We start from the raw sequence: 24,185 nt of genomic DNA on the forward strand, positions 1-24,185 counted from the left end.
CTCCTCTCGAAAAGCCTGGATGCTCTCCACTACTGCCTGTTTCACTTGTTCCTCAGCCATTGTGTGTATTTTCCGTTACTGATTTATTAAGATAGTCCAGTTAAGTATCTGAATCACTTTTTAAGCAAGTTAATTATCTATTCCTTCAACTTATTAACCCAAACAATTTATGTCACTACTAACCCAAATTCTATTTAACTCAAAGGAATATTATTATTTTATTTACTTTTATTAGGTCCCGGGTTTCGGCACCAATGTAAAGATTTGCCCAAAAATAGAGGCAAATCTTTGTATTGTAATTTAAGACCTGGTTCTTAGTGGTTGTCTTCTCTTGAGACTATTGATAATTAGTTTGCAACGGGATCATTCAGCAAGCTATTTTATAATGAAATCAAAACAAGGATACTTTATTAATTACCCAATAAAACAAGCACAATTAGCAAAGTTAATAAAAAAAGGTTCAACAATGGCAGATAAAATGTGGAACTGAAACACAGTCGGTAACTACCTGGCTTCGAGAGAGAGTGTGTAGTGGAAGTGTCAAAAAGGTAGAATAAAATAATAGTATAGGTGTATCCAGAGGTTAATTCAACAAAAGAAACTAAGGATCACAATGAAGGGGCCGTATATATATATAAAGAATGAGGCCACGGCTTGTTAGGATTAAAATGTTTGGGAAATAAGTAGTACTAAAAATATATCTCAATGGTCAATGTGCAATAGTTTTATGGTGGCTTCAAACCATAAACTCGGAAAACGGAGAGCCAAGATGGGTAGAGTTAATTAACTTCGGTTAGATAAATTTTACATAGTCATGCAACCCTAGGCGGAGTATTTCTATGTTCATTTGGAGCGTTAATAGATTGTCTTTAAAATGTCAGTTTGTGGGTGTAAGATGTATCTTCTGGTTGAGTAAAGCTGTATAGATGTTAGGATGAATGTCATGTTGAAATCTGTTGAAATGTTTCGATCGTGGGAATTCGGATCCGTGGGAAATGGTCTGTGGGATCCTTACATCGTGTCTCTCAAACCCCACGCACCATCGCTGTTTGAACACATAAAAACGAAATATAAGACGGGTGTTTAGTAGCTTCTGTTAAAGTTGGAAACATTGAAAGCTGAAGGCGGTCACAAACAGTATAAAAGAAACCAGTAATCAATCAATATGATGACATAAACTCCAATGATCTTTAAAGTGACCGTTGGTAAAATAATCAACTTTAAGATCATTTGCTGACTAGCTTATCTACATTTGACTCATCGTAAATATACTGTAAATTTGAACCTCAACTTGATTTACTAAAGTAACAATTCAATGCAGTAATGGGCTATTAAAAAGCCTATTGAATATAGCATCATTGGAGTAACCTAGGAACACAAGTTAGTTGAGTGTAACAACAACAACAACAACCAACAACTGTTAAAGATAAGTTGTGCATCGTGTTGAAACATACATGCGTCTAATAAAAAATATAATGCAACAATAACAATCCCGTAAACTATTATGGTTAATAGCATCTTATCCTATTGGTTCTTCATTTAGAAGCTATATGATAAGTTGGGATGATGAACAAGTAGCGCTGACACAAATGTGACTAGCAAGTAAAAAGTCATGTGATCATACAATGTAGAGAGTAATGTTCAGAGTGAAGAACATAAAGGAGTTAGTAACACATGTCTCTCTAATCATACTCTAAAATACAGTTTAGGGAACACAGGCTAAAATGAATGGATCACATACAGGTACTATAAAGATGAAAGAACATTTGCATTCATTACTATTATTTTTATTGTTCCTAATGTTACATTCATTACTCTTGTTACTATTATCACTATTGTCATGTGAGACAAAATAAAATATGAAATAAATATTACAAAGCTAAAGCTTTGTCACATGAAAAAAATTAACTAGTTTATAATCTAGACAAACAACATGTAATTGTATGAAATAACTATTTTAAGTATAAGCTAAATGTAAAGTTAATAGAATAAAACTTGTAAGACATAACCACATTTCTGTTTTGGTTTCACATGTATATCATAACTATTACTTTAATCTACTCTGTATGGTCTCTTTGCAATATTGGATAGAATTTTTATTACCACGTCTCTTTGTCGAATGCGTATGCAATATTATGTGTTGAGTCTGAAAAAGGGTATAAAATGGGTATAAAAGGGTATCAATGCATAGATTATGGTGAGATACAAGAGTTTGTGATTTTCGAGTCCAGTTTGCAGCTGACATTCTTTGGGCAGTCCAGTGTGTGATGTCTAAAATGAAACAGGTAAATAAATCTCCTATCTTCAGTCCTTGTTGTTATCATAGAACATAATAGTGTATGAATTTTTCTGGGCAAAATGTGTCCTCCTGTACATAGTTTTTGCAGTGTTAATATCTGTTAATATCATGTTACAGCTAACAAGCAGCGTGGCAGCTAATAACTAGCACGGAATTATAACATTTATTGCCATAATTGGTAAGTTATTTGTGGGATGTAAGGATGAAAGACATAAATTTATTTACGACTTAGTGAAGCTGCCATTATTATTATGTCTGGTCTGTAGCGGGTACAAATAGCCCAGCATAATGATTAGCTCAATCAAGCGTAGCTCCTCATTCTGATAAATAACATTCGTATTGCGCGCCACGCCTACTTGTACGTTTTCTAATGCGCTTCGCTTGAGCAACACCTTTGATCGCAAGCGTATTTGCAGCCCATACCGCAGTTCATACGCTCAAAACGGTCGATAGACGCGTGTAGCTTATCCACGAAATCGGTCGTGCTTCATGGTCGCCTGATCTCGTCGATGGGCGTTCTACGACGCATACGGTCGAATTGTCCCTAACGATTCTGCACCCAATGGAAAGTTGCGTTTAATCTCTATATCTATGCCGAGCCGTAGATTTTTTTGTTAGGTGCGCTGTTGTATTCGGACAGCACCGCTTGCGAAGGGATAAATATTTATTATTTTGTTTGACAATTCTTCAGCACTAATAACTTGAACACAACGCTTCGCAAGACTACTAAACTACTAAGTCTCATAGATTTTGGCTCATGGAAACGCTCAAAGAACTTGTGGAGTCTGGTCGTGTCAGGAGAAACAGAATGAGAAAAGGTCTGTACTTTACCATTTGTTATATTTGACTCTAAACCATTATTTTTTTGTTATTATTTACTAAAATTAATATATTCAATATCATATATAATTATTTATGTATTTAAAGTTGGTTTATTCAATCTTGACTTATGATAATGGATGGGCTTGTATTTGGTAGCCTTTGGTGAATGATTTTCTGGCTCCGTAAAAGAGCTAGTATAACAAAATGCCGCGACGAAAATGAAATTCTTTTTCTGAGTGACAGGCGAGACAGTCTGGATACCCTATTTCTGAGAAAAATTGAAGCGAGTTTCTATAACATACAATTAAATGAATACATTAAATTTGCACTTGTGACACATGACACTAGAAGTAAGATATTAAGCCACCAACACCGAACAAATGTGTGGCGATTTAGCTTTTACAATCGCATTAAAAACCAAGTTAAAATATATTTTCCGCCCACAGACAATCAGACTAATAATACTCACTGATATGCACAAATACTCATATCATTCATATCACCTTTGGCCTTAGACAATCGGACTGATGATACATAAATACTCGTATATATAGTTTTTACCACTTTATAACCCTCATTTTATGCCAACAACTATACTTTGATTCACTTTACTCAGAGCTCAGTTAATACTCGGTGATACAGGTTAATATACCCTACATGCCTTGAACTGGCGTTTAGGATCAATTGGAAAGTAAGTAATGAGACACTACACGTTGGTTCAGCAAGGCCCAGTGCTGGCTTTATATTTTTTGAGCATTTATCATGAACTACCACACTGTCAAAAAGTTTGACAGTGATGCAGTTTTATTAATATGCCATGTGTAGCGTAATTATGGGTATCATGATTCTTGCCTAGTTGTTAACATGCATTGTATGTTTCAAGAGAAGAGGCAGAGTAAGAGCAAAAAAAAAGCCCAGGAGAGTCTCCATAAATTGAGGAATGCAATTGACAACAGTAGAATAGCAGCAACCGCTTTTACAGGTGAGAGCCGGAGCAAAGGAAATACTATTATTAAATCAATGTGCTGTTGTGTGCTTTCTATTCTTGTTTGTATTTTTTAATTACCAATATTGATTTTCATGTTATAGATACGTCAGCTTGTGATATGGAAATTGGTGATGGCAGTGGAGGTGATGTCATAACAAACACAGGCTGCATAGGTAATAAAGACCCAGCACACCTACCACGGGGATTATCAGAATCAAGTGAATCGATTGGTTGCAGGCTTAATTAACCATACCCTTATACCCATTTAGCAAAACTTATACAAGGTGGCTGTACCAATGAATCATTGCACTCACATGATGATAGGACTGGTCAAGGTCAATCAAATCAAGTGCTGCCTACTGCTCAAATAGAATATCTTGAAACCTACATGTGGTCTCTAGAAAAGACTTGGTATGGACAGTTTTGGTCTATAGCCAATGAAGCTGGCTAGGTTTTGTGGCATTTGTGCATGGTTGGCTGTTTGTATTGCCAAAAATCTTAGACCTAAAGTCATTTGACTGAACAAGCTTGAATCTACCGCTATAATGAGTCTGCTGCAATCTGATTGGTCCTTTTACATGTCTGAGAGATTGTAAAATGAATATTTGTTTCCTCATACATCTTATAATTTATTAATATTCATGTTTAACTAACACACTGGTTGTACTATCTAATGTGTTATTGTAGATGAAACTATTTTGACCAGACTAAAGTCATTGAGACACCGTAAGAAGACTTACATCCAGACCCAGAAAGGGAATTGGGATCTTCACCGAGAGGAGATTGGGAGATTGTTTGCAGATGGAATGAGAGTGCGAAAAATGAGAGTTGGTGAGCATCCCCGTGTTATTCCGTTATCTGAGATGATCAAGAATATGTCGAATATATATATATCACAAATTCAGAAGATAATAAAAGGCGATTATGTTTTTCATTTTTCATATAATTTTACAGATGATCGTCAGTCTGCCATTCATCAGGTTTGCCCAGACTGCAATGGAACCGTGTTCTGTCCACCTGGTAGATATGATATGGTTAGAATTATTTCTTTTGAAGGTATGTTTTCAACTGAATTGATTAGTTATACTAGCCAAGGTTAGCTTTACGAGCACTAGGTTAGCTGTATTAGTATAGGCTACCCTAGGTTACCTGTACTAACATAGGCTACTTTAGATTAGATGTACCAGTATAGGCTATCCTGTGTTACTTGTACTAACATAGGCTACTCTAGGTTACCTGTACTAACATGGGCTACACTAGGTCACCTATATTAGTATAGGCTACCCTAGGTTACCTGTACTAGAATAGGCTACTCTAGGTTAGATGTACTAGTATAGGCTACCCTGGGTTACTTGTACTAACATAGGCTACCCTAGTTAGCTGTACTAGAATAGGCTAATGTGTTTTGTGTTTGTAAAAATTGAACTAATCTTTCAGGGATGGTCAGCCAAAAAATAGACGTTATGGTCTGTGAAGCATGTTCGTGGTCTTCTTGGCGGGAGCCTCAACAGCTGGTCCAGTATGGACTTTGGCCTGTTGACGTTGAGGGAAGAGCCTACTTCAACTTCAGTTTTCTTCTGAGTGCTTCAATCCTGCAGCACTTCTCACCATCTCTAAGCCTTAAAAGTCTGTTAGATTCCGTCAGCTTTATCTCATCCTTGGATGGCGAGGTATTACATCTGATCGTTATGTTCACAGTGGATGTTAGTGATATCATCATTGTATAACGTGTAGAGTGTCGAGCTATATAGTCAGCCAACTTGCGCAATGCCGCATTTGTCATCAAGCAAGGATCCAATTAGCAGAAAAACTAGACACAGAGTCTTTTGTGACATTTCTTTGACTTTTCCATTAGATTTGAAAGGTGTTGTGTTGTTATTTAGAGTTTCATGCTCAAACAAGATGTCTTCAACTATTCAATGTCGGAATGGAGGATTCAAGAGACAAACTATTTATCTAAAGCTACCGGTGGTAGTTTGTTCAGTTGCCCTGCATGTTTGGACGAGCCCCATGCGATTCACATTGACGGGAATGCAAAACTATTTCACTATAGAGCTGCCGGCAGGTATGATATCTAATGAAAAAACCATATATCAGATTTTTGCATTCTCTGTGTTTACAGATAATAACAATTTAATATGGGTTAATTTCATTTTGGGACAGTGGGTTCTGCCTATCATCAAATCTTCAAATTACTAAGCACTAGCTCCATTCAGCATATAAAATGTTTAGACGCACCCAACGCTTTTAATATGATGTTGCGTGTTTAAAGTTTTGATGTGCAACTATATTATTCGCATTCTATTACTAGATTTCTCAAGTGGGGCTATTGTGTAGTAATTCAAAGAGGAAGCCTTTGTTTATTCATTTTTTAATTTGATTCTTGTCATTGATCTTAGAGTTTCATCAGGAATTGAGGAGCCAAGTGAGTTTTTTGTTTCTACTAGTGACGTCGAAGAGCAGGTCACGCGTATAAAGAACAGCAAACACAATTCGGTGAGTTTAAGGTCGTCAAAACTATCTAGCAACCTCATTAGTCTTAATCACAGCCAAGTTTTTAAACCCTGTTGATTAAAAACCATCCAATCACAATTCAGTTGTAATGCATTTCTGAAATCTCATACCTTATGAAGACCCAGAATAGGTACCCATAGGTATAGCAGAATCAAGTGAATTGTTTGGTTGCAGGCCTAATAAACCCCATACAGCAAGGTGGCTGTACCATTGAATAACCAATCAGTGCACTGAATTGATAGTGCTGCCATCCACCCAAGTTAAAAAAATCTTAGTAAGTTTGATGGGTCAAATTTAGAATATTTTAAAAACTATATGGAATATCTTGAAAAGATAACTGCTGGGAAGTCCTGGTCTATAGCCAATGAACCTGGCCAATTGCGGTTGTCTTTATATACCTCAATTACCTAGATCGTTATTACAGGTCTCCAATAGATGTGGTGATACGGTGTGGAAGGCTGCGTCTGCCAAAGGAAAAGCATTCTCCAAGAAGGATGTGACTGGTTGTTTGCTAGCCACATGCCGCCACTGTTTCCTGTTGAAGGGATTGGATATGACTAGGGGGGAGATATACGCGTATCCATACACTATGCAGGTATTGGTGGTTGTCCATAATACCTCATCATCGGTCCAGTCAACCTTTTTTATTGTCACAGAAAAAATTCACAAACCTCCCTAAAACCTACAACTTCTTTTCTGGCAACAGGAATGTCTGTCTACTTATTACAATGGTCTTTCTATTGCAGAAATCTTAAATAGTTTTTGCTACGATGCTCCCTCCATAAAGCTAATGTATTATGTTTTTAGAGAGAATTTCAAGGTGCAAAATTCATTGCCCTTGATACAATGTGCAGATACTGGCCTTGGCTAGAGCGGCTGGAGAGGCTACCACAGCAGCAACGCCCGTTCCTTAGTATCATGCACGCCAAAGCTCACCGTTGGAGTTGTCAGGTATCTGTCTAATCAATAAAGCTCACCGTTGGAGTTGTCAGGTATCTCTCTAATGAATAAAGCTCACCGTTGGAGTTGTCAGTAATCTGTCTAATGAATAAAGCTCACCGTTGGAGTTGTCAGTAATCTGTCTAATGAATATAGTAATCGTTCATCTACTTTAGTTTAAGTTTCGTATTACCAAAATTTTCTTTTTTGCTTTTTTCAGATGAAATGGAGTGGAAGAGTCACTGTAGGAACAGGATTAAGTACTGGGGAGACTACAGAACTTGTTAATAGCTACATGTCCCGATTGGGAAAAGTAACAAGACACATGACATCAGATGGTGAGTTTATTCAGTGAGCACTATTTTATATATTGTCAAGGGAGGTATTTTTTAGGCCTTAACTGTCAGGTAAGCTAATAACTTACCCGATAGTTAAAACCTATCGGGTAAGTTATTAGCTTTGCATTTGACAATGTTCAATGTATTGTACTACTGTGATATGTTTTATAACTTGGTTAATGACAATACACATTGGTGACTTTGGCGCCTATTGTGCCTAAGTGCCAACTTGTCAATGGTATGACTTCCCAATTTATTCTCTTGTTTCAAGGTAGACGGAGACGCTTGGAGCAAGGGGCAGCTTTTTGGAATCTCCGAAAGTTTGTCAATCTGCCCAAACAGATATTTACATCTCTTTCCAAAGTATGTAGAAACAGCAATCATAGGATGAAATCGTACTGTTACCCAGGTTCAATTTGTTTTAACTATTGACAAAAAGCCAAGCTTTCTCAATAAATAATTGGCTTTATTGCAGTTATACAACAAGTGAAGAATTATAGTGCCGAGTACGTCTCGTTTTAGGCCAAGAAACAACTACCCATTCTAGAGGCACAAGTGGATGCACACTGCCACTCAATTGGGTTAACTTTAGCTGAACTTGAGGCCAGAGCAATCCTTGTTGCCAAGCTGCCGCCAAGTGAGTTTTTTACTTATACTATTTCCGCATGCTTAGAGAATAAATGATTGTTTTTCTGTGTCAATTAGCAGTGGATGATTTGTATTTCATGATAATGCTCATAATAATATGAGTATGAATAATATGAGGCCCTGATGCAAAGATGACGTTTCATGGTGAAAGATGCTCATTGTAGTTTATAGTAACAACTAGCTGTGCCTCCGGCGTTGCCCGGGTATTAAAAATCAGCTTATAAACAATGAGGAGTGATGAGAGTTGCCTGCCACTTAGCCTGTCTTGACAAACTGTAGTTTTTGCGTAGTTGTCCCCCGTCGAGCGGGCGAGCAACACAACAGCTTGTCACAAGACGTACTGCACCTGATGCATCAGCTGCACTTATAGGGAGTTGTTCTCTTCCGTCTATGCGGCTTGGTGGCAATGTTATGTCGGTCGCTCCATTGGTAATCATAACTGATTTCGCGCAAAAATTTATGTAGAAAGAAATAAGATTATAACGCTTAACTAGCGACCAGTCTCTGCGATAAACTTTAGTAGAACTTGAGAACTTAGGCAACAACAGCGACTAAACGTCATTATTTGTGCGCTCAGTCAGTTTAATTTCTATTTTTGTATCAGTCAGTTTTATTTGTTCTTATGGATTTTATTTTCAATTTATTTTATTCTTAAATTCTACTAAAGTTTACAACAGAGTTGTAAACAACCAACAGTCTTTGGTTAAACGTTGTAATCTTATTTCTTTCTACATAATTTTTTGCCCGAAATCGGTTATGATTACCAATGGAGCGACCGACATAGCATTGCCACCAAGCCGCATAGACGGAAGAGAACAACTCCCTATAAGTGCAGCTGATGCATCAGGTGCAGTACGTCTTTTGACAAGCTGTTTTGTTGCTCGCCCGCTCGACGGGGGACAACCCTACAAAAAACAACATTTTGTCAAGACAGGCTACCTGCCACTTTGCTATTAGCCTGGCACACTGCCACTGGAAAATTCCATTAAGCTTGCTAATAAGCGTTAGGCTTCTAATGACATACGCCATGATGTTGCGTCAGCATTGTCCAGCTGTAGCTATTTTAATAATAGCAATTTTAATAGTAGCTATAGCCGGAATACACACATACATACTTTGAGAAGTATACATATAGATGTATGATTAGAATGTTGTGATTGATATATTGTATTATCTTTCAGAACCAGATAACATACAAGCTGTCTTAGAAGACCTCAGAGTCAATATCCTGCGGCAAGAAGATGTTCTTAAGAAATCAGGTAGGTTTGTCAGGTGATCTCTCTGAAAAAAAATCAAAGTTAAAATTTTTCTATGTATGGCTAAGTTATCGAGAATGTAATTGCTGTTTATATTAACAGAGAGTGGAAAAATTGCACAGAAGTTGAGATCGCGTCTGCGTGCAAACCATTGCAGTTATAAGAAAAAGGCTTTAGAATACAGCAACCTCCATCCAGAAACGACAACAGAAGAGCTGCAAAGCTGTTTGAAGTCAGGGTTATTCCCATGGGCAGTTGTCCGTGGAGGTAAGTTTTTTCATGAAATATCAATTCCCCGCAACAAATCTAGACATTCCTTGTTCAACTTTTACACATGAAAACCCTATATTAGCAAGCCATGCTGATGTCACTTTTTGATGTTTCAGATATAACCTTCTCACAGGATGTTCTTAAGGCAGTGGAGAGCTATCAATTGTGGCAGAGAACTGTAGAAGAAATCCCTATTCTAGAACAGGAAAGGCATACAATGATAAGAACAATAGGTGAGTTTCTTATCCGTGTTTGTAAATGCTTAATATACATGATATAGTATCAATAGTGATGTCTCAGTTGTTTTTAGCAGGTCCATTCTATAACAAATTGTCTACAACATCACGTTGAAACATAAGATACTTTTTTAAGTATTTAGTTGAATTCTGAGTTCAGATTTCTGGCTAATTTGGTCCTCTTCATTTTCAGTCCAGCAACTTGATACATGCAATGGAGAAGAGGCCATATTTCTTCAAAACATGGTCGAAAAATCCTCTGTTTTCTTCTCTGAGGAAGTTGAGGTACGTACTATTAAATTGGGGAAGAACAGTATCGCAATAGTGATCAAGCTTTTGCCAGTCACTGTTTGCCAGTCAGCAACAACATTTCATATAGCAGAAAATGACAGATTTAAAAAACATCCAGTATTATTTGATGCCATGACCGATGATTTACCTATGATTTACTTATGATTTCATTCATTGAATTATTCTATTGTTAGGATATGCAGCTAGCCGTATCACTATGCCAGGACTTAGATGTATCTGATGATGACGAGGACGACGATGACTCTGATGGAAGTTTTTATGGGGATTGAAATGCCATGATTTACATGTATGCTGATCTACTTTCTGTATTACTTTTTATGCTGATCTTCACAAAACAATATTGTAATAAAGTATATTAATTTATTTCTCAATAATAAACGAAATGTCTTTTGTATAACCTTTAGTATATGTGACCCCGGCCGTCAGAATGTACAATCGTGCAGTAATTCCATTGTTCACAATAGCGCGCTAAGCGTGCTTCACGCTATTATATGACTCACCGTCACTATTTTAGTAAACAGTGGTTTACAGTGCATTCAACCCTGCTCTTTCACATGGTCTTGTTTATTTTTGTGTCTGACCAATCATAAATCCAGAATTGCCATTTAGCTATACCCAGTGTCGTATGGTTTCACAGAGTCCGGCGACCAACAGAAGAGTATACGGGAGGGAGCTCGAGTCCAAACAAACAGGCCACGCCTACTATTTTAATATAAGTTATAATGTAGAAGCCGCAACATTAATCAACAAAAACTACTCCCATTAGCAGTCACTTTGAAATTGATAGTTGTATTATACACCACTTGAAAAAGGACAAAATTTCCTACAAGAAACTACAAATTATTTTTTGTAATAAAGTAAATGCAAAAGAGTGAGATGTTGAGAGCAAGGTAAGAATATTCCATTAGAGATCAGCATGTCGATCGGGTTTGTTTGGAATCAAGCGTTTTTGTTTCCGGCTTTTGGTTACGGGACTCTGTGAAACTATGTATACGGCTCTGACTATACCCATATTGGTGGTTGCTATGGAATTTTTCATAACCCAAGATCATTACTGTAGGCTCTAACTGCGGGTGCGCGCATGTATGTGGCCATTTCCTCTTTTAATGCTTCAGGCTAGAACAAAATAAACAATCGCAAAATTACGGCTTGTTGATGCTAGATGAGTATTTCTACTTAGAATCTGAGTCAGCTGCCTCAGATCATAGTGAAAGTGATGATGAGAATTGTGATAATAGGGCAATCTTAGAAATACAGCTGCTTACGCAGTATGTGGCTGCTAACGATAATGCGAATTAATTAAATCAAATTACAGAGAATAACGATCAGCCTATCACTGCTGATAACATTCCCATTCTAGCTGTTGACATCAAACTAATAAGTGGGTGCAAATGTAGGGAATTATGCGCTAGTTTTATGTCATCTGAACAATTAAGCCTCATTAGAACTGTATATCAAGGATTGCCGAAGGAAACATTGGATATGGTTGCGTTGGGACAAATTGCCACTAGCATAACAAACAAACCTCTCCAATGTGCTACAATAAATCTTTGCAGCGTACTCGTGCTACACTGTGTGAGTGTTAAACTACATAAAAAGAGCTCTAGATTGAATAGTCACTTGATGAGTTGGGTTGATATTTTCGCATCACATATTTTCCGCATCGTTGACCTTACCACGACCTTCTGTATAGGTGGACAATTCTGAATACACATCCAGCTCTTTGTTAAGTTGTTGGACTGTCATTAAATGCAGTCATAGCAATATAGCTTGATGAGAATTGTCCAGTTTGAAGCATACCCTTTTAATGAATACATCCAGGACGGTGAGCTTTTAGCCACATATATTGTTAACCTTACCATGACCTTTGGGATGTCAACCGTCAATCGAATTGGAATAAAAATGCAACGATCATCTGTTTCAAGGTTTTATTGTGAAGAATGCCGGGTTTCATCAATATAGGTTGAGATTAAGTGGTTGGTTGCTATGGCGTTTTGATTTGTAAGAAAATACCATGATTTACAGTTCATGAATCACCAACTTTATTCTGATTAAACTCAAAACAACAGTTTTAGTTTATCATGAGACCTTCTCTACTAAATCTTGTCTAACCTGGGTATAAATAATCCAATTTGAAAAAATTTAAAATGCATTAAAATCCTCAGAATTTGCTGATTTTAAATCTTTAAATAACTCAAAAATGTGGTTTTAGTACAATTGTACATTCTGACTGCCTGGGTCACATATGTTATCAGCCAGAATAAAATGGACAACCCCTCTCAGGTGAGTCTAGGCCATGCGACAATAGGTGAGAATGTCATAACAAGCCTGTCGGGCACCTAGTTTTAACTATTTTGATACCTTTGGATACAGGTGAGAATGACAAAAAATGCATTGCAATGAGCCTCCTGTATCCATTATATAAAATATTCAATTATGACAGGCAACACAAGGTGGAGATAAATCCTGAATATCTTTTACTGTTTACATAAGAACTAAGGCAAATGTAGCAATATTGAAGTAATATTCAGTATTAACATAGTTCAGCAGTATAAATGCCAAGTTTTTATACATGTGGCCTAAAAATAGTAAAAATTCATTCTCACAAAACTATTCAGGGCGACATGAGTAAATAAAGTAATAGGTTTCCACAAGTATTGTGATTTGCATGGAGAAGCAAGTCGGGCACCTAATTTTAACCATTTCAATTTTTTCAGGATACAAGTCAAAATGACTAAAATGCATTTCCATAAGCCTACTGTATCTACTGAGTTGAATTATTAAAATATTCAACTATGACAGGCAACACAAGGGGGAGATAAATCCTGAATGTCTTTCACTGTTTACATGGGAACTAACGCAAATGTAGCAATATTGAAGTAATATTCAGTATTAACATGACTCACCGGTATAAATGCCAAGTTTTTATACATGTGGCCTAAAAATTGTAAAAGTTCATTTTCACAAAACTATTCAGGGCGACATGAGTAAATAAAGTAATAGGTTTCCACAAGTATTGTGATTTGCATGGAGAAGCAAGTCGGGCACCTAATTTTAACCATTACAATTTTTTCAGGATACAAGTCAAAATGACTAAAATGCATTTCCATAAGCCTACTGTATCTATTGAGTTGAATTATTAAAATATTCAACTATGACAGGCAACACAAGGGGGAGATAAATCCTGAATATCTTTCACTGTTTACATGGGAACTAACGCACATGTAGCAATATTGAAGTAATATTCAGTATTAACAAGGCTCACCGGTATAAATACCAAGTTTTTATACACGTGGCCTAAAAATTGTAAAAGTTCATTTTCACAAAACTATTCAGGGCGACATGAGTAAATAAAGTAATAGGTTTCCACAAGTATTGTGATTTGCATGGAGAAGCAAGTCGGGCACCTAATTTTAACCATTTCAATTTTTTCAGGATACAAGTCAAAATGACTAAAATGCATTTCCATAAGCCTACTGTATCTATTGAGTTGAATTATTAAAATATTCAATTATGACAGGCAACACAAGGGGGAGATAAATCCTGAATGTCTTTCACTGTTTACATGGGAACTAACGCAAATGTAGCAATATTGAAGTAATATTCAGTATTAACAAGGCTCACCGGTATAAATACCAAGTTTTTATACACGTGGCCTAAAAATTGTAAAAGTTCATTCTCACAAAACTATTCAGGGCGACATGAGTAAATAAAGTAATAGGTTTCCACAAGTATTGTGATTTGTATGGAGAAGCAAGTCGGGCACCTAGTTTTAACCATTTCAATTTCTCAGGATACAAGTAAAAATGACTAAAATGCATTTCAATAAGCCTACTGTATCTACTGAGTTGAATTATTAAAATATTCAACTATGACAGGCAACACAAGGGGGAGATAAATCCTGAATGTCTTTCACTGTTTACATGGGAACTAACGCAAATGTAGCAATATTGAAGTAATATTCAGTATTAACATGACTCACCGGTATAAATGCCAAGTTTTTATACATGTGGCCTAAAAATTGTAAAAGTTCATTTTCACAAAACTATTCAGGGCGACATGAGTAAATAAAGTAATAGGTTTCCACAAGTATTGTGATTTGCATGGAGAAGCAAGTCGGGCACCTAATTTTAACCATTACAATTTTTTCAGGATACAAGTCAAAATGACTAAAATGCATTTCCATAAGCCTACTGTATCTATTGAGTTGAATTATTAAAATATTCAACTATGACAGGCAACACAAGGGGGAGATAAATCCTGAATATCTTTCACTGTTTACATGGGAACTAACGCACATGTAGCAATATTGAAGTAATATTCAGTATTAACAAGGCTCACCGGTATAAATACCAAGTTTTTATACACGTGGCCTAAAAATTGTAAAAGTTCATTTTCACAAAACTATTCAGGGCGACATGAGTAAATAAAGTAATAGGTTTCCACAAGTATTGTGATTTGTATGGAGAAGCAAGTCGGGCACCTAGTTTTAACCATTTCAATTTCTCAGGATACAAGTAAAAATGACTAAAATGCATTTCAATAAGCCTACTGTATCTACTGAGTTGAATTATTAAAATATTCAACTATGACAGGCAACACAAGGGGGAGATAAATCCTGAATGTCTTTCACTGTTTACATGGGAACTAACGCACATGTAGCAATATTGAAGTAATATTCAGTATTAACATGACTCACCGGTATAAATGCCAAGTTTTTATACATGTGGCCTAAAAATTGTAAAAGTTCATTTTCACAAAACTATTCAGGGCGACATGAGTAAATAAAGTAATAGGTTTCCACAAGTATTGTGATTTGCATGGAGAAGCAAGTCGGGCACCTAATTTTAACCATTACAATTTTTTCAGGATACAAGTCAAAATGACTAAAATGCATTTCCATAAGCCTACTGTATCTATTGAGTTGAATTATTAAAATATTCAACTATGACAGGCAACACAAGGGGGAGATAAATCCTGAATATCTTTCACTGTTTACATGGGAACTAACGCACATGTAGCAATATTGAAGTAATATTCAGTATTAACAAGGCTCACCGGTATAAATACCAAGTTTTTATACACGTGGCCTAAAAATTGTAAAAGTTCATTTTCACAAAACTATTCAGGGCGACATGAGTAAATAAAGTAATAGGTTTCCACAAGTATTGTGATTTGTATGGAGAAGCAAGTCGGGCACCTAGTTTTAACCATTTCAATTTCTCAGGATACAAGTAAAAATGACTAAAATGCATTTCAATAAGCCTACTGTATCTACTGAGTTGAATTATTAAAATATTCAACTATGACAGGCAACACAAGGGGGAGATAAATCCTGAATGTCTTTCACTGTTTACATGGGAACTAACGCAAATGTAGCAATATTGAAGTAATATTCAGTATTAACATGACTCACCGGTATAAATGCCAAGTTTTTATACATGTGGCCTAAAAATTGTAAAAGTTCATTTTCACAAAACTATTCAGGGCGACATGAGTAAATAAAGTAATAGGTTTCCACAAGTATTGTGATTTGCATGGAGAAGCAAGTCGGGCACCTAATTTTAACCATTACAATTTTTTCAGGATACAAGTCAAAATGACTAAAATGCATTTCCATAAGCCTACTGTATCTATTGAGTTGAATTATTAAAATATTCAACTATGACAGGCAACACAAGGGGGAGATAAATCCTGAATATCTTTCACTGTTTACATGGGAACTAACGCACATGTAGCAATATTGAAGTAATATTCAGTATTAACAAGGCTCACCGGTATAAATACCAAGTTTTTATACACGTGGCCTAAAAATTGTAAAAGTTCATTTTCACAAAACTATTCAGGGCGACATGAGTAAATAAAGTAATAGGTTTCCACAAGTATTGTGATTTGCATGGAGAAGCAAGTCGGGCACCTAATTTTAACCATTTCAATTTTTTCAGGATACAAGTCAAAATGACTAAAATGCATTTCCATAAGCCTACTGTATCTATTGAGTTGAATTATTAAAATATTCAATTATGACAGGCAACACAAGGGGGAGATAAATCCTGAATGTCTTTCACTGTTTACATGGGAACTAACGCAAATGTAGCAATATTGAAGTAATATTCAGTATTAACAAGGCTCACCGGTATAAATACCAAGTTTTTATACACGTGGCCTAAAAATTGTAAAAGTTCATTCTCACAAAACTATTCAGGGCGACATGAGTAAATAAAGTAATAGGTTTCCACAAGTATTGTGATTTGTATGGAGAAGCAAGTCGGGCACCTAGTTTTAACCATTTCAATTTCTCAGGATACAAGTAAAAATGACTAAAATGCATTTCAATAAGCCTACTGTATCTACTGAGTTGAATTATTAAAATATTCAACTATGACAGGCAACACAAGGGGGAGATAAATCCTGAATGTCTTTCACTGTTTACATGGGAACTAACGCAAATGTAGCAATATTGAAGTAATATTCAGTATTAACATGACTCACCGGTATAAATGCCAAGTTTTTATACATGTGGCCTAAAAATTGTAAAAGTTCATTTTCACAAAACTATTCAGGGCGACATGAGTAAATAAAGTAATAGGTTTCCACAAGTATTGTGATTTGCATGGAGAAGCAAGTCGGGCACCTAATTTTAACCATTACAATTTTTTCAGGATACAAGTCAAAATGACTAAAATGCATTTCCATAAGCCTACTGTATCTATTGAGTTGAATTATTAAAATATTCAACTATGACAGGCAACACAAGGGGGAGATAAATCCTGAATATCTTTCACTGTTTACATGGGAACTAACGCACATGTAGCAATATTGAAGTAATATTCAGTATTAACAAGGCTCACCGGTATAAATACCAAGTTTTTATACACGTGGCCTAAAAATTGTAAAAGTTCATTTTCACAAAACTATTCAGGGCGACATGAGTAAATAAAGTAATAGGTTTCCACAAGTATTGTGATTTGTATGGAGAAGCAAGTCGGGCACCTAGTTTTAACCATTTCAATTTCTCAGGATACAAGTAAAAATGACTAAAATGCATTTCAATAAGCCTACTGTATCTACTGAGTTGAATTATTAAAATATTCAACTATGACAGGCAACACAAGGGGGAGATAAATCCTGAATGTCTTTCACTGTTTACATGGGAACTAACGCAAATGTAGCAATATTGAAGTAATATTCAGTATTAACATGACTCACCGGTATAAATGCCAAGTTTTTATACATGTGGCCTAAAAATTGTAAAAGTTCATTTTCACAAAACTATTCAGGGCGACATGAGTAAATAAAGTAATAGGTTTCCACAAGTATTGTGATTTGCATGGAGAAGCAAGTCGGGCACCTAATTTTAACCATTACAATTTTTTCAGGATACAAGTCAAAATGACTAAAATGCATTTCCATAAGCCTACTGTATCTATTGAGTTGAATTATTAAAATATTCAACTATGACAGGCAACACAAGGGGGAGATAAATCCTGAATATCTTTCACTGTTTACATGGGAACTAACGCACATGTAGCAATATTGAAGTAATATTCAGTATTAACAAGGCTCACCGGTATAAATACCAAGTTTTTATACACGTGGCCTAAAAATTGTAAAAGTTCATTTTCACAAAACTATTCAGGGCGACATGAGTAAATAAAGTAATAGGTTTCCACAAGTATTGTGATTTGCATGGAGAAGCAAGTCGGGCACCTAATTTTAACCATTTCAATTTTTTCAGAATACAAGTCAAAATGACTAAAATGCATTTCCATAAGCCTACTGTATCTATTGAGTTGAATTATTAAAATAATCAACTATGACAGGCAACACAAGGGGGAGATAAATCCTGAATATCTTTCACTGTTTACATGGGAACTAACGCAAATGTAGCAATATTGAAGTAATATTCAGTATTAACAAGGCTCACCGGTATAAATACCAAGTTTTTAGACATGTGGGACAAGAATTGTAGAAATTCGTTATTAATAGATAAATATTATCTATCTACTCTGGAGTTGTCTATTCATACCTGCAGGTGTTCGCACCAGTGAGACAGCCATGACACTTTCAGCCATCACTGCCTTACCAAAAAAGCAGTGATTTACAAAACTGTTCTGGACCACATCAGTGCACATCCTAAGGCTTCGAAAACTTTATGATGGTTTGTATGGACTAAGCAGGTGAGCAAGTTGCATAAATCAACCTGATTGGACAACAGGTTAGAATTGTGTTAGAATGTTGTGGTTATGTGTAGGGGGTCTCTGTGATCACTTTTATTGAACATAATTATAAGATTACACAAAGGATCACAACAAAGCTGTGTAGGGAACTCCACTCAAGAGTAAGCAAGATTCCGTTCTATTCTATTTCTTCTTCCTATTGTTACCAATCCTCAAATAGAATAATGCAAGCCGGGTAGTTTGATCTGATGAATTGATTATTGCAACAAAGTGTTATTTTCTGTTGATTATTAATTGATATATTATATTACTATTACATTACATATTTTTATATTATACAACTTTGTGGTAAAAAGTAAAGAATGTCTGTGTATGTGGATGCTTGCTGGTGGCAGATAGGAGTTGCTGGTTATGTTGACTGGACATGTTCCTGCAAAAGAAGGAAAAACGGTAAAGAAATGCTGTCTGAAGTGACAAAACAAGATGTGCATTAGTTACCCAGTAAAAACACATGGCTATATGATGATTCAGCTGGAGAGGCGATACTCTTTTCGGCTGATGTCCTTGCAACTAACTTGTATGATATGAATGCATTGCGTGACAAAAATCGGGCGACCTATAGCCATGAATGGGGTGCAGATTTGACTCCATGATTGTGGCGATCTTTATCAATGATTAGGTAAACAATAAGACTTTCAGCAAAGCACTTTTTGCTTGTGTAACTGGCTAAACTCACCTTATAGTTTAGCAGTGCCAAAGTTTGTTTGAGATTTCTAGAGGGCTCCCAGGTATTACTTCTGCAACAAAATAAAATTGAGATGATTATTAGTCTGATCAGCTGGTGGGTTTTAAGATGCTACATGTTTCCGCTCTTAACATAAGGTCATTGTGCTTTGTTGCAGCAATGACTAAATAAATAAATGACAACTCAATACAGCATCAATTGCTCTATTGTTGATAATCCTGATTTTTGTATACTCTGCTAAATTGTTATTTTCATCGTATTGACTGGCTGAAGCTGAGTCATGACTAAAAGCATGGATTTTAGTCATGACTCTGCCCATGAATATTCGCCCCTAATAGACATTCGGCTGACGCGACTTACTGTGATGAATAATGTTTCCACTTGACCAGGTACAGTGTTCTACCATTCTTGTCCTGAAAAAGATTCAGAAACAAATTATGAGAATCGAAAAGTGAAAGAGAGAAGAGGGGAGGGGCAGAAAATCTATGTCAAACATATTGTAACATGTGGTAGTGAATGTAGTCCACGCATGACCAGAGGTTGAAACTTTTTGAACACAAAATATCAATTTGCATTCCAAATATGTGTCAAGTTGTCTTTTCTCGACAGTAACATTACCCATTGCTGACACAAAAAATTGATCAAATTTGCACCTATCTAATAAAACAGTGCCATAAGATATTGAACGTCATTTAAAAATAATACACATACATTACCGAGTACACCATTTCAGGTATTTGTAATGATCATACCCAATTAATTAACCAATTTAGTCCTTTTAGGCAATTTTTTGCCAAAGGATAGATCCCCAGGATTATAGATGTTTATTGGCATGAGAAGACAAAAAATTACCATGATTTGGACCTTGGTATACTTCAATGTGTACTCTAAAACACTGGAAAAGTGCCTTTGACTGTTCATCAACTTACCAACTTTTCACTCAATATCTCTTCTGCATCTGAGTCAGAATTGTTTGGGTTGATATACTCTGCTGGAGTAGTATTTCCTATACAACAAAGAAAAACCATATCTTTGGTGAAAAAAGACGCAATGATTGAGCTGCTAGCAACCAGTACATATCACAGCATGTTAGCGCAACAAGTAATTTGTACAAGCGAAAAGCCCATCCCGAATCAGACCTGAAATCAACCATGGTTAGCTGAAGAAAGCAAATTATTTGATCATGTACTGCCACCCTGTGGGCTGTTGGCATGTCGTGATTATGACAAAGCTGCTAGTGAGTGAGGCAAACGCAAGCTGTGTTGTGGTTATTTGGCTGCCAATTAACATACAAACATGTCAAATTATGACATGTTAAACAAAATGGTAACAAAATCACGACACCAGGTTGTTATAACTGATAGTATTGCAGGGTTGTTCTGTGAATTCCACTATAGGCAAAAAAAGACACCACCCATGGGCAGCAAAAACTCTTTTTATTCTTTTCTTTTCTTCCCCTCCCACCTCTCCTCGCATGAAGAGTGGTGAGGGAAGGAAAGAAGAGAATAACAAGAGTTTTTGCTGCCTATGCACCACACAGAAGAAAAATTTTACCTGCATAGCAGCCATCCTCTCTAAGAGAAAATAAAATAGCAAAATAGTCAATTTCATCATGGTCATAGCGCATTACTGTACAATTGATAAGAGATTCAACACAACGACAATGAAAAATGAAACAGCATTTTCTACTTACTAGAGCGCTGCTTATTCGGCCTTTTTCTCTGCTTACACTGGAAAATAACAGTACTGAGGTCAATGGCATTCAGAAATTATGGGTACTTTAAATTTGAGTAAAGGTCAATTGCAAAGTAAATATCTCATGGCGTAGACAAACATATCAGCAATGAAATTGCTTGACTGAGGTTCAACAAAATTAGACAGTGAGAAATGAGCTATGGCTTTACTTACTTTGTGTGTCTGTGTGTGCCATGCTTTGTTAGCACACCTTTTCTACAACAAACGATATTGAACATTTCATTGCTGGGTCTGTATTAGTTTTTCTGAACTGTTTGTCTATCTTATATGTCATAATTTGTATGAAAAAAGATGACCAAACAATGGGAAGCAATTCATATGCATTGTTTCTCTAAAGATCTCGTATTATTTAAAATTTTGGTTTCTTTTGGGACGAAATATTAGGAATACTATACTTACAGCCTTTGTAGGTGTTGGTGTGGTTGAGGAAGTAGTAGTAGTAGCTGATCTGGGAGCAGAAGTAAAAGGTAATGTAGGAGCAGATGATGTGTGAGCAGATGTAGAAGATAATGTGGGAGCAAATGTGGAAGGTAATGTGGGAACAGATGTAGAAGGTAATGTGGGAGCAGATGTGGAAGGTAATGTGGGAGCAGATGTGGAAGGTAATGTGGGAACAGATGTAGAAGGTAATGTGGGAACAGATGTAGAAGATAATGTGGGAGTAGATGTGGAAGGTAATGTGGGAACAGATGTAGAAGGTAATGTGGGAACAGATGTAGAAGGTAATGTGGGAGCAGATGTGGAAGGTAATGTGGGAGCAGATGTGGAAGGCAATGTGGGAACAGATGTAGAAGGTAATGTGGGAACAGATGTAGAAGGTAATGTGGGAACAGATGTAGAAGGTAATGTGGGAGCAGATTTAGAAGTAGCAAATGTGGAAGCTGATGTAGTAGCTGATGTGGAAGCAGATGTGGGGTTATACGGTTTATAGGTCCTTTGCACATAGTCTTCTGCAACAAAACAATCACATAGGGGAGTAGGATGTAATATAAAACAGGCAATTAAGTTCTGCTGTACATTGAAAAGACCAAGGGAACTTACTACATCTTGTCATATCATTGAACGCTTCTTTGATGACTGACACAATTTCAGTCTGGTGGCATCCTTCCTCGATAATAGTAGACAAGGTACCTTTGCCTGAAGGTTTGAATACCAGGCATAAAACAGATAAACCTGCACCGTGGGCGTGGGCAGCCTGTAAAAATGAACATAAACAATATTATAAGAGTGTATGATACATTCGTTCATACCATGAATTACAACAACAACATGAAAAGCAAATCTTCTGCTAGCTGATAATATACCATTGCACTAGACGTGAGCTGGTTCAGATTTGTTGAGCTTGGAGAATTTGCACTATTTTCTCAGTTATTTGGATGCTAGGTATTCCTAAAATAACTCTTTTGCATGGGTTGTTGTCTTATTCATTTCATCTACTAAGGAAAGCTGTCCTATACTCAGTTGGGCTTGTGCAACTATTACTGGCATGTTAAGCTTCAGGGGACCAATCAATAGTGTTGTAGTCACCGCCATCACAAGGCTTCAAAACCAATATTACAAGTGATTTTTCACATTAACCACGTTTGTATCTGAATCTACTATACTTCGATATCTGCATACTTTCGGGCATTTTCAATGTAAACAAAACTTGAATTGCAGCCGCAAAAGTAAGTTGTTTTAAAGTTGAGCCTGAGCGTATTTAAAGCTTTCTATTTACACAATTTGGCATGTCAGTCTTATAACTTGACGTAAAGCAAAATATATTTTACTTCACTCACAGCACGCTCCAGTGCATCCACATAGTATTTTGTGGTCTTCTTCCCAGCCCAGCCCTCCGCCCGCCTTTTCTTAAGTGTAGACATCCTTGTCTGTGCCTTCAAATCACGGAAGATGATAGCTGTGAAAACAATAAATGGGTACAGATAAAACTATCGCATACAGAATAAAACTTTGACATTTTGACATTGATGGATAATCTGGCACTGCAAAGCATACGAAACCAACATCGCATTTCCACATGGGGTGGAGTTCTGATGATCTAAAGCTGTTATGGAGAACAGTGAGATTTAGGCAAAACAAGAAAAGAGTTCAATGCTAAAAGACCATGCAAAGCAATCACGACTATTAGTATTAACGCAGAAGCTTTTAAATGATGATTGTTTTAGACTTACGACATGCGCTACACTTTGTGGCATTGATGGCATTAATGGCCCCACACTGGCACTTCATCTTGACAACTAAAAATAAATGCAAAACGGAAAATTTAAGGACAGCTTACTTTTATTTTGATGTGACTGGGTGCTTTGCCTGTGAATCATAACAAATTATTATAAATATTGCAGAATTAAAAGGGCAGCGGGCTCACTGTTTTACAACAAATAGACAAACTTACCACATGCATTACATTTATTTTTAGATACATTTCCTGTGCTACCGCAAATGCTACAACTCCTTTCCATAATGCTGCAAGCTAAAACACAGACAAAAGAACATCAGACAATAAAATATGAGGTGGTGGTAGCGTGATACCAGTAATATAAGTAATAACAAGGAGACGCCCCAACAGTCTGACCGCTTCCAGCATATAAAATGAGCTGTTAGATATGTTCATAAAACAAACAATAAAATGAAAAGACATATTATAGAGACTTTATTGCTTCAAGCCATATACAGTGAAACTCGGATAACTCGCCCTCGGATAGCTCGAACACATGGTTAACTCGAATGGATTTGTTTGGTCCGTTCCAACGCAATGATAAAATGCTTTAGATAACTCGACCTTAACTTTGTTAATTCGAACAGTTTTTTTGCCCAACGGCTACCGAGACGATTGTTATCGCTTTAGAATATCACTTTATTCTAAGCCATAGAGATAAACAACAA

General features: G+C 36.4%; 2 protein-coding genes across 2 annotated transcripts; one reads left to right on the forward strand and one right to left on the reverse strand.

Annotated features, from left to right (window-relative positions):
* Nucleotides 1-5,523: 5,523 nt before the first annotated feature.
* On the forward strand, nt 5,524-10,981 carry LOC137402266 (uncharacterized). Its single transcript, XM_068088761.1, has 13 exons — nt 5,524-5,779; nt 5,993-6,174; nt 6,509-6,605; nt 7,048-7,218; nt 7,431-7,574; nt 7,783-7,900; nt 8,172-8,263; nt 8,423-8,537; nt 9,730-9,807; nt 9,907-10,071; nt 10,191-10,307; nt 10,504-10,595; nt 10,796-10,981. Exons 1-13 carry the CDS (start codon nt 5,549-5,551, stop codon nt 10,889-10,891), a joined length of 1,698 nt encoding a protein of 565 aa, XP_067944862.1. The 5' UTR covers nt 5,524-5,548; the 3' UTR covers nt 10,892-10,981.
* An 8,230-nt stretch (nt 10,982-19,211) lies between these two features.
* Nucleotides 19,212-23,108, reverse strand: LOC137402267 (mucin-2-like). The gene is made up of 9 exons (XM_068088762.1): nt 23,081-23,108; nt 22,344-22,497; nt 21,702-22,252; nt 21,456-21,497; nt 21,241-21,277; nt 20,477-20,553; nt 19,908-19,960; nt 19,539-19,599; nt 19,212-19,232 (listed from the first exon to the last, which is right to left on the reverse strand). Exons 2-9 carry the CDS (start codon nt 22,354-22,356, stop codon nt 19,212-19,214), a joined length of 855 nt encoding a protein of 284 aa, XP_067944863.1. The 5' UTR covers nt 22,357-22,497; nt 23,081-23,108.
* Nucleotides 23,109-24,185: the final 1,077 nt, after the last annotated feature.

The sequence above is a fragment of the Watersipora subatra genome, chromosome 8 (genome assembly GCF_963576615.1).
Source record: "Watersipora subatra chromosome 8, tzWatSuba1.1, whole genome shotgun sequence".
Lineage (NCBI taxonomy): Eukaryota > Metazoa > Bryozoa > Gymnolaemata > Cheilostomatida > Watersiporidae > Watersipora > Watersipora subatra.

What these genes read in the sequence shown, in the direction of transcription:
- LOC137402266 (XM_068088761.1), top strand. Translation starts at nt 5,549, where the DNA reads ATGGTCAGCCAAAAAATAGACGTTATGGTCTGTGAAGCATGTTCGTGG. An exon ending in CTCACCGTTGGAGTTGTCAG is followed by an intron (nt 7,575 to 7,782) that starts GTATCTGTCTAA and finishes TGCTTTTTTCAG; the next exon opens with ATGAAATGGAGTGGAAGAGT. An exon ending in TACAATGATAAGAACAATAG is followed by an intron (nt 10,308 to 10,503) that starts GTGAGTTTCTTA and finishes CTTCATTTTCAG; the next exon opens with TCCAGCAACTTGATACATGC.
- LOC137402267 (XM_068088762.1), bottom strand. An exon ending in CACCAACACCTACAAAGGCT is followed by an intron (nt 21,498 to 21,701) that starts GTAAGTATAGTA and finishes CGTTTGTTGTAG; the next exon opens with AAAAGGTGTGCTAACAAAGC. An exon ending in TGGCACTGCTAAACTATAAG is followed by an intron (nt 19,233 to 19,538) that starts GTGAGTTTAGCC and finishes CTTCTTTTGCAG; the next exon opens with GAACATGTCCAGTCAACATA.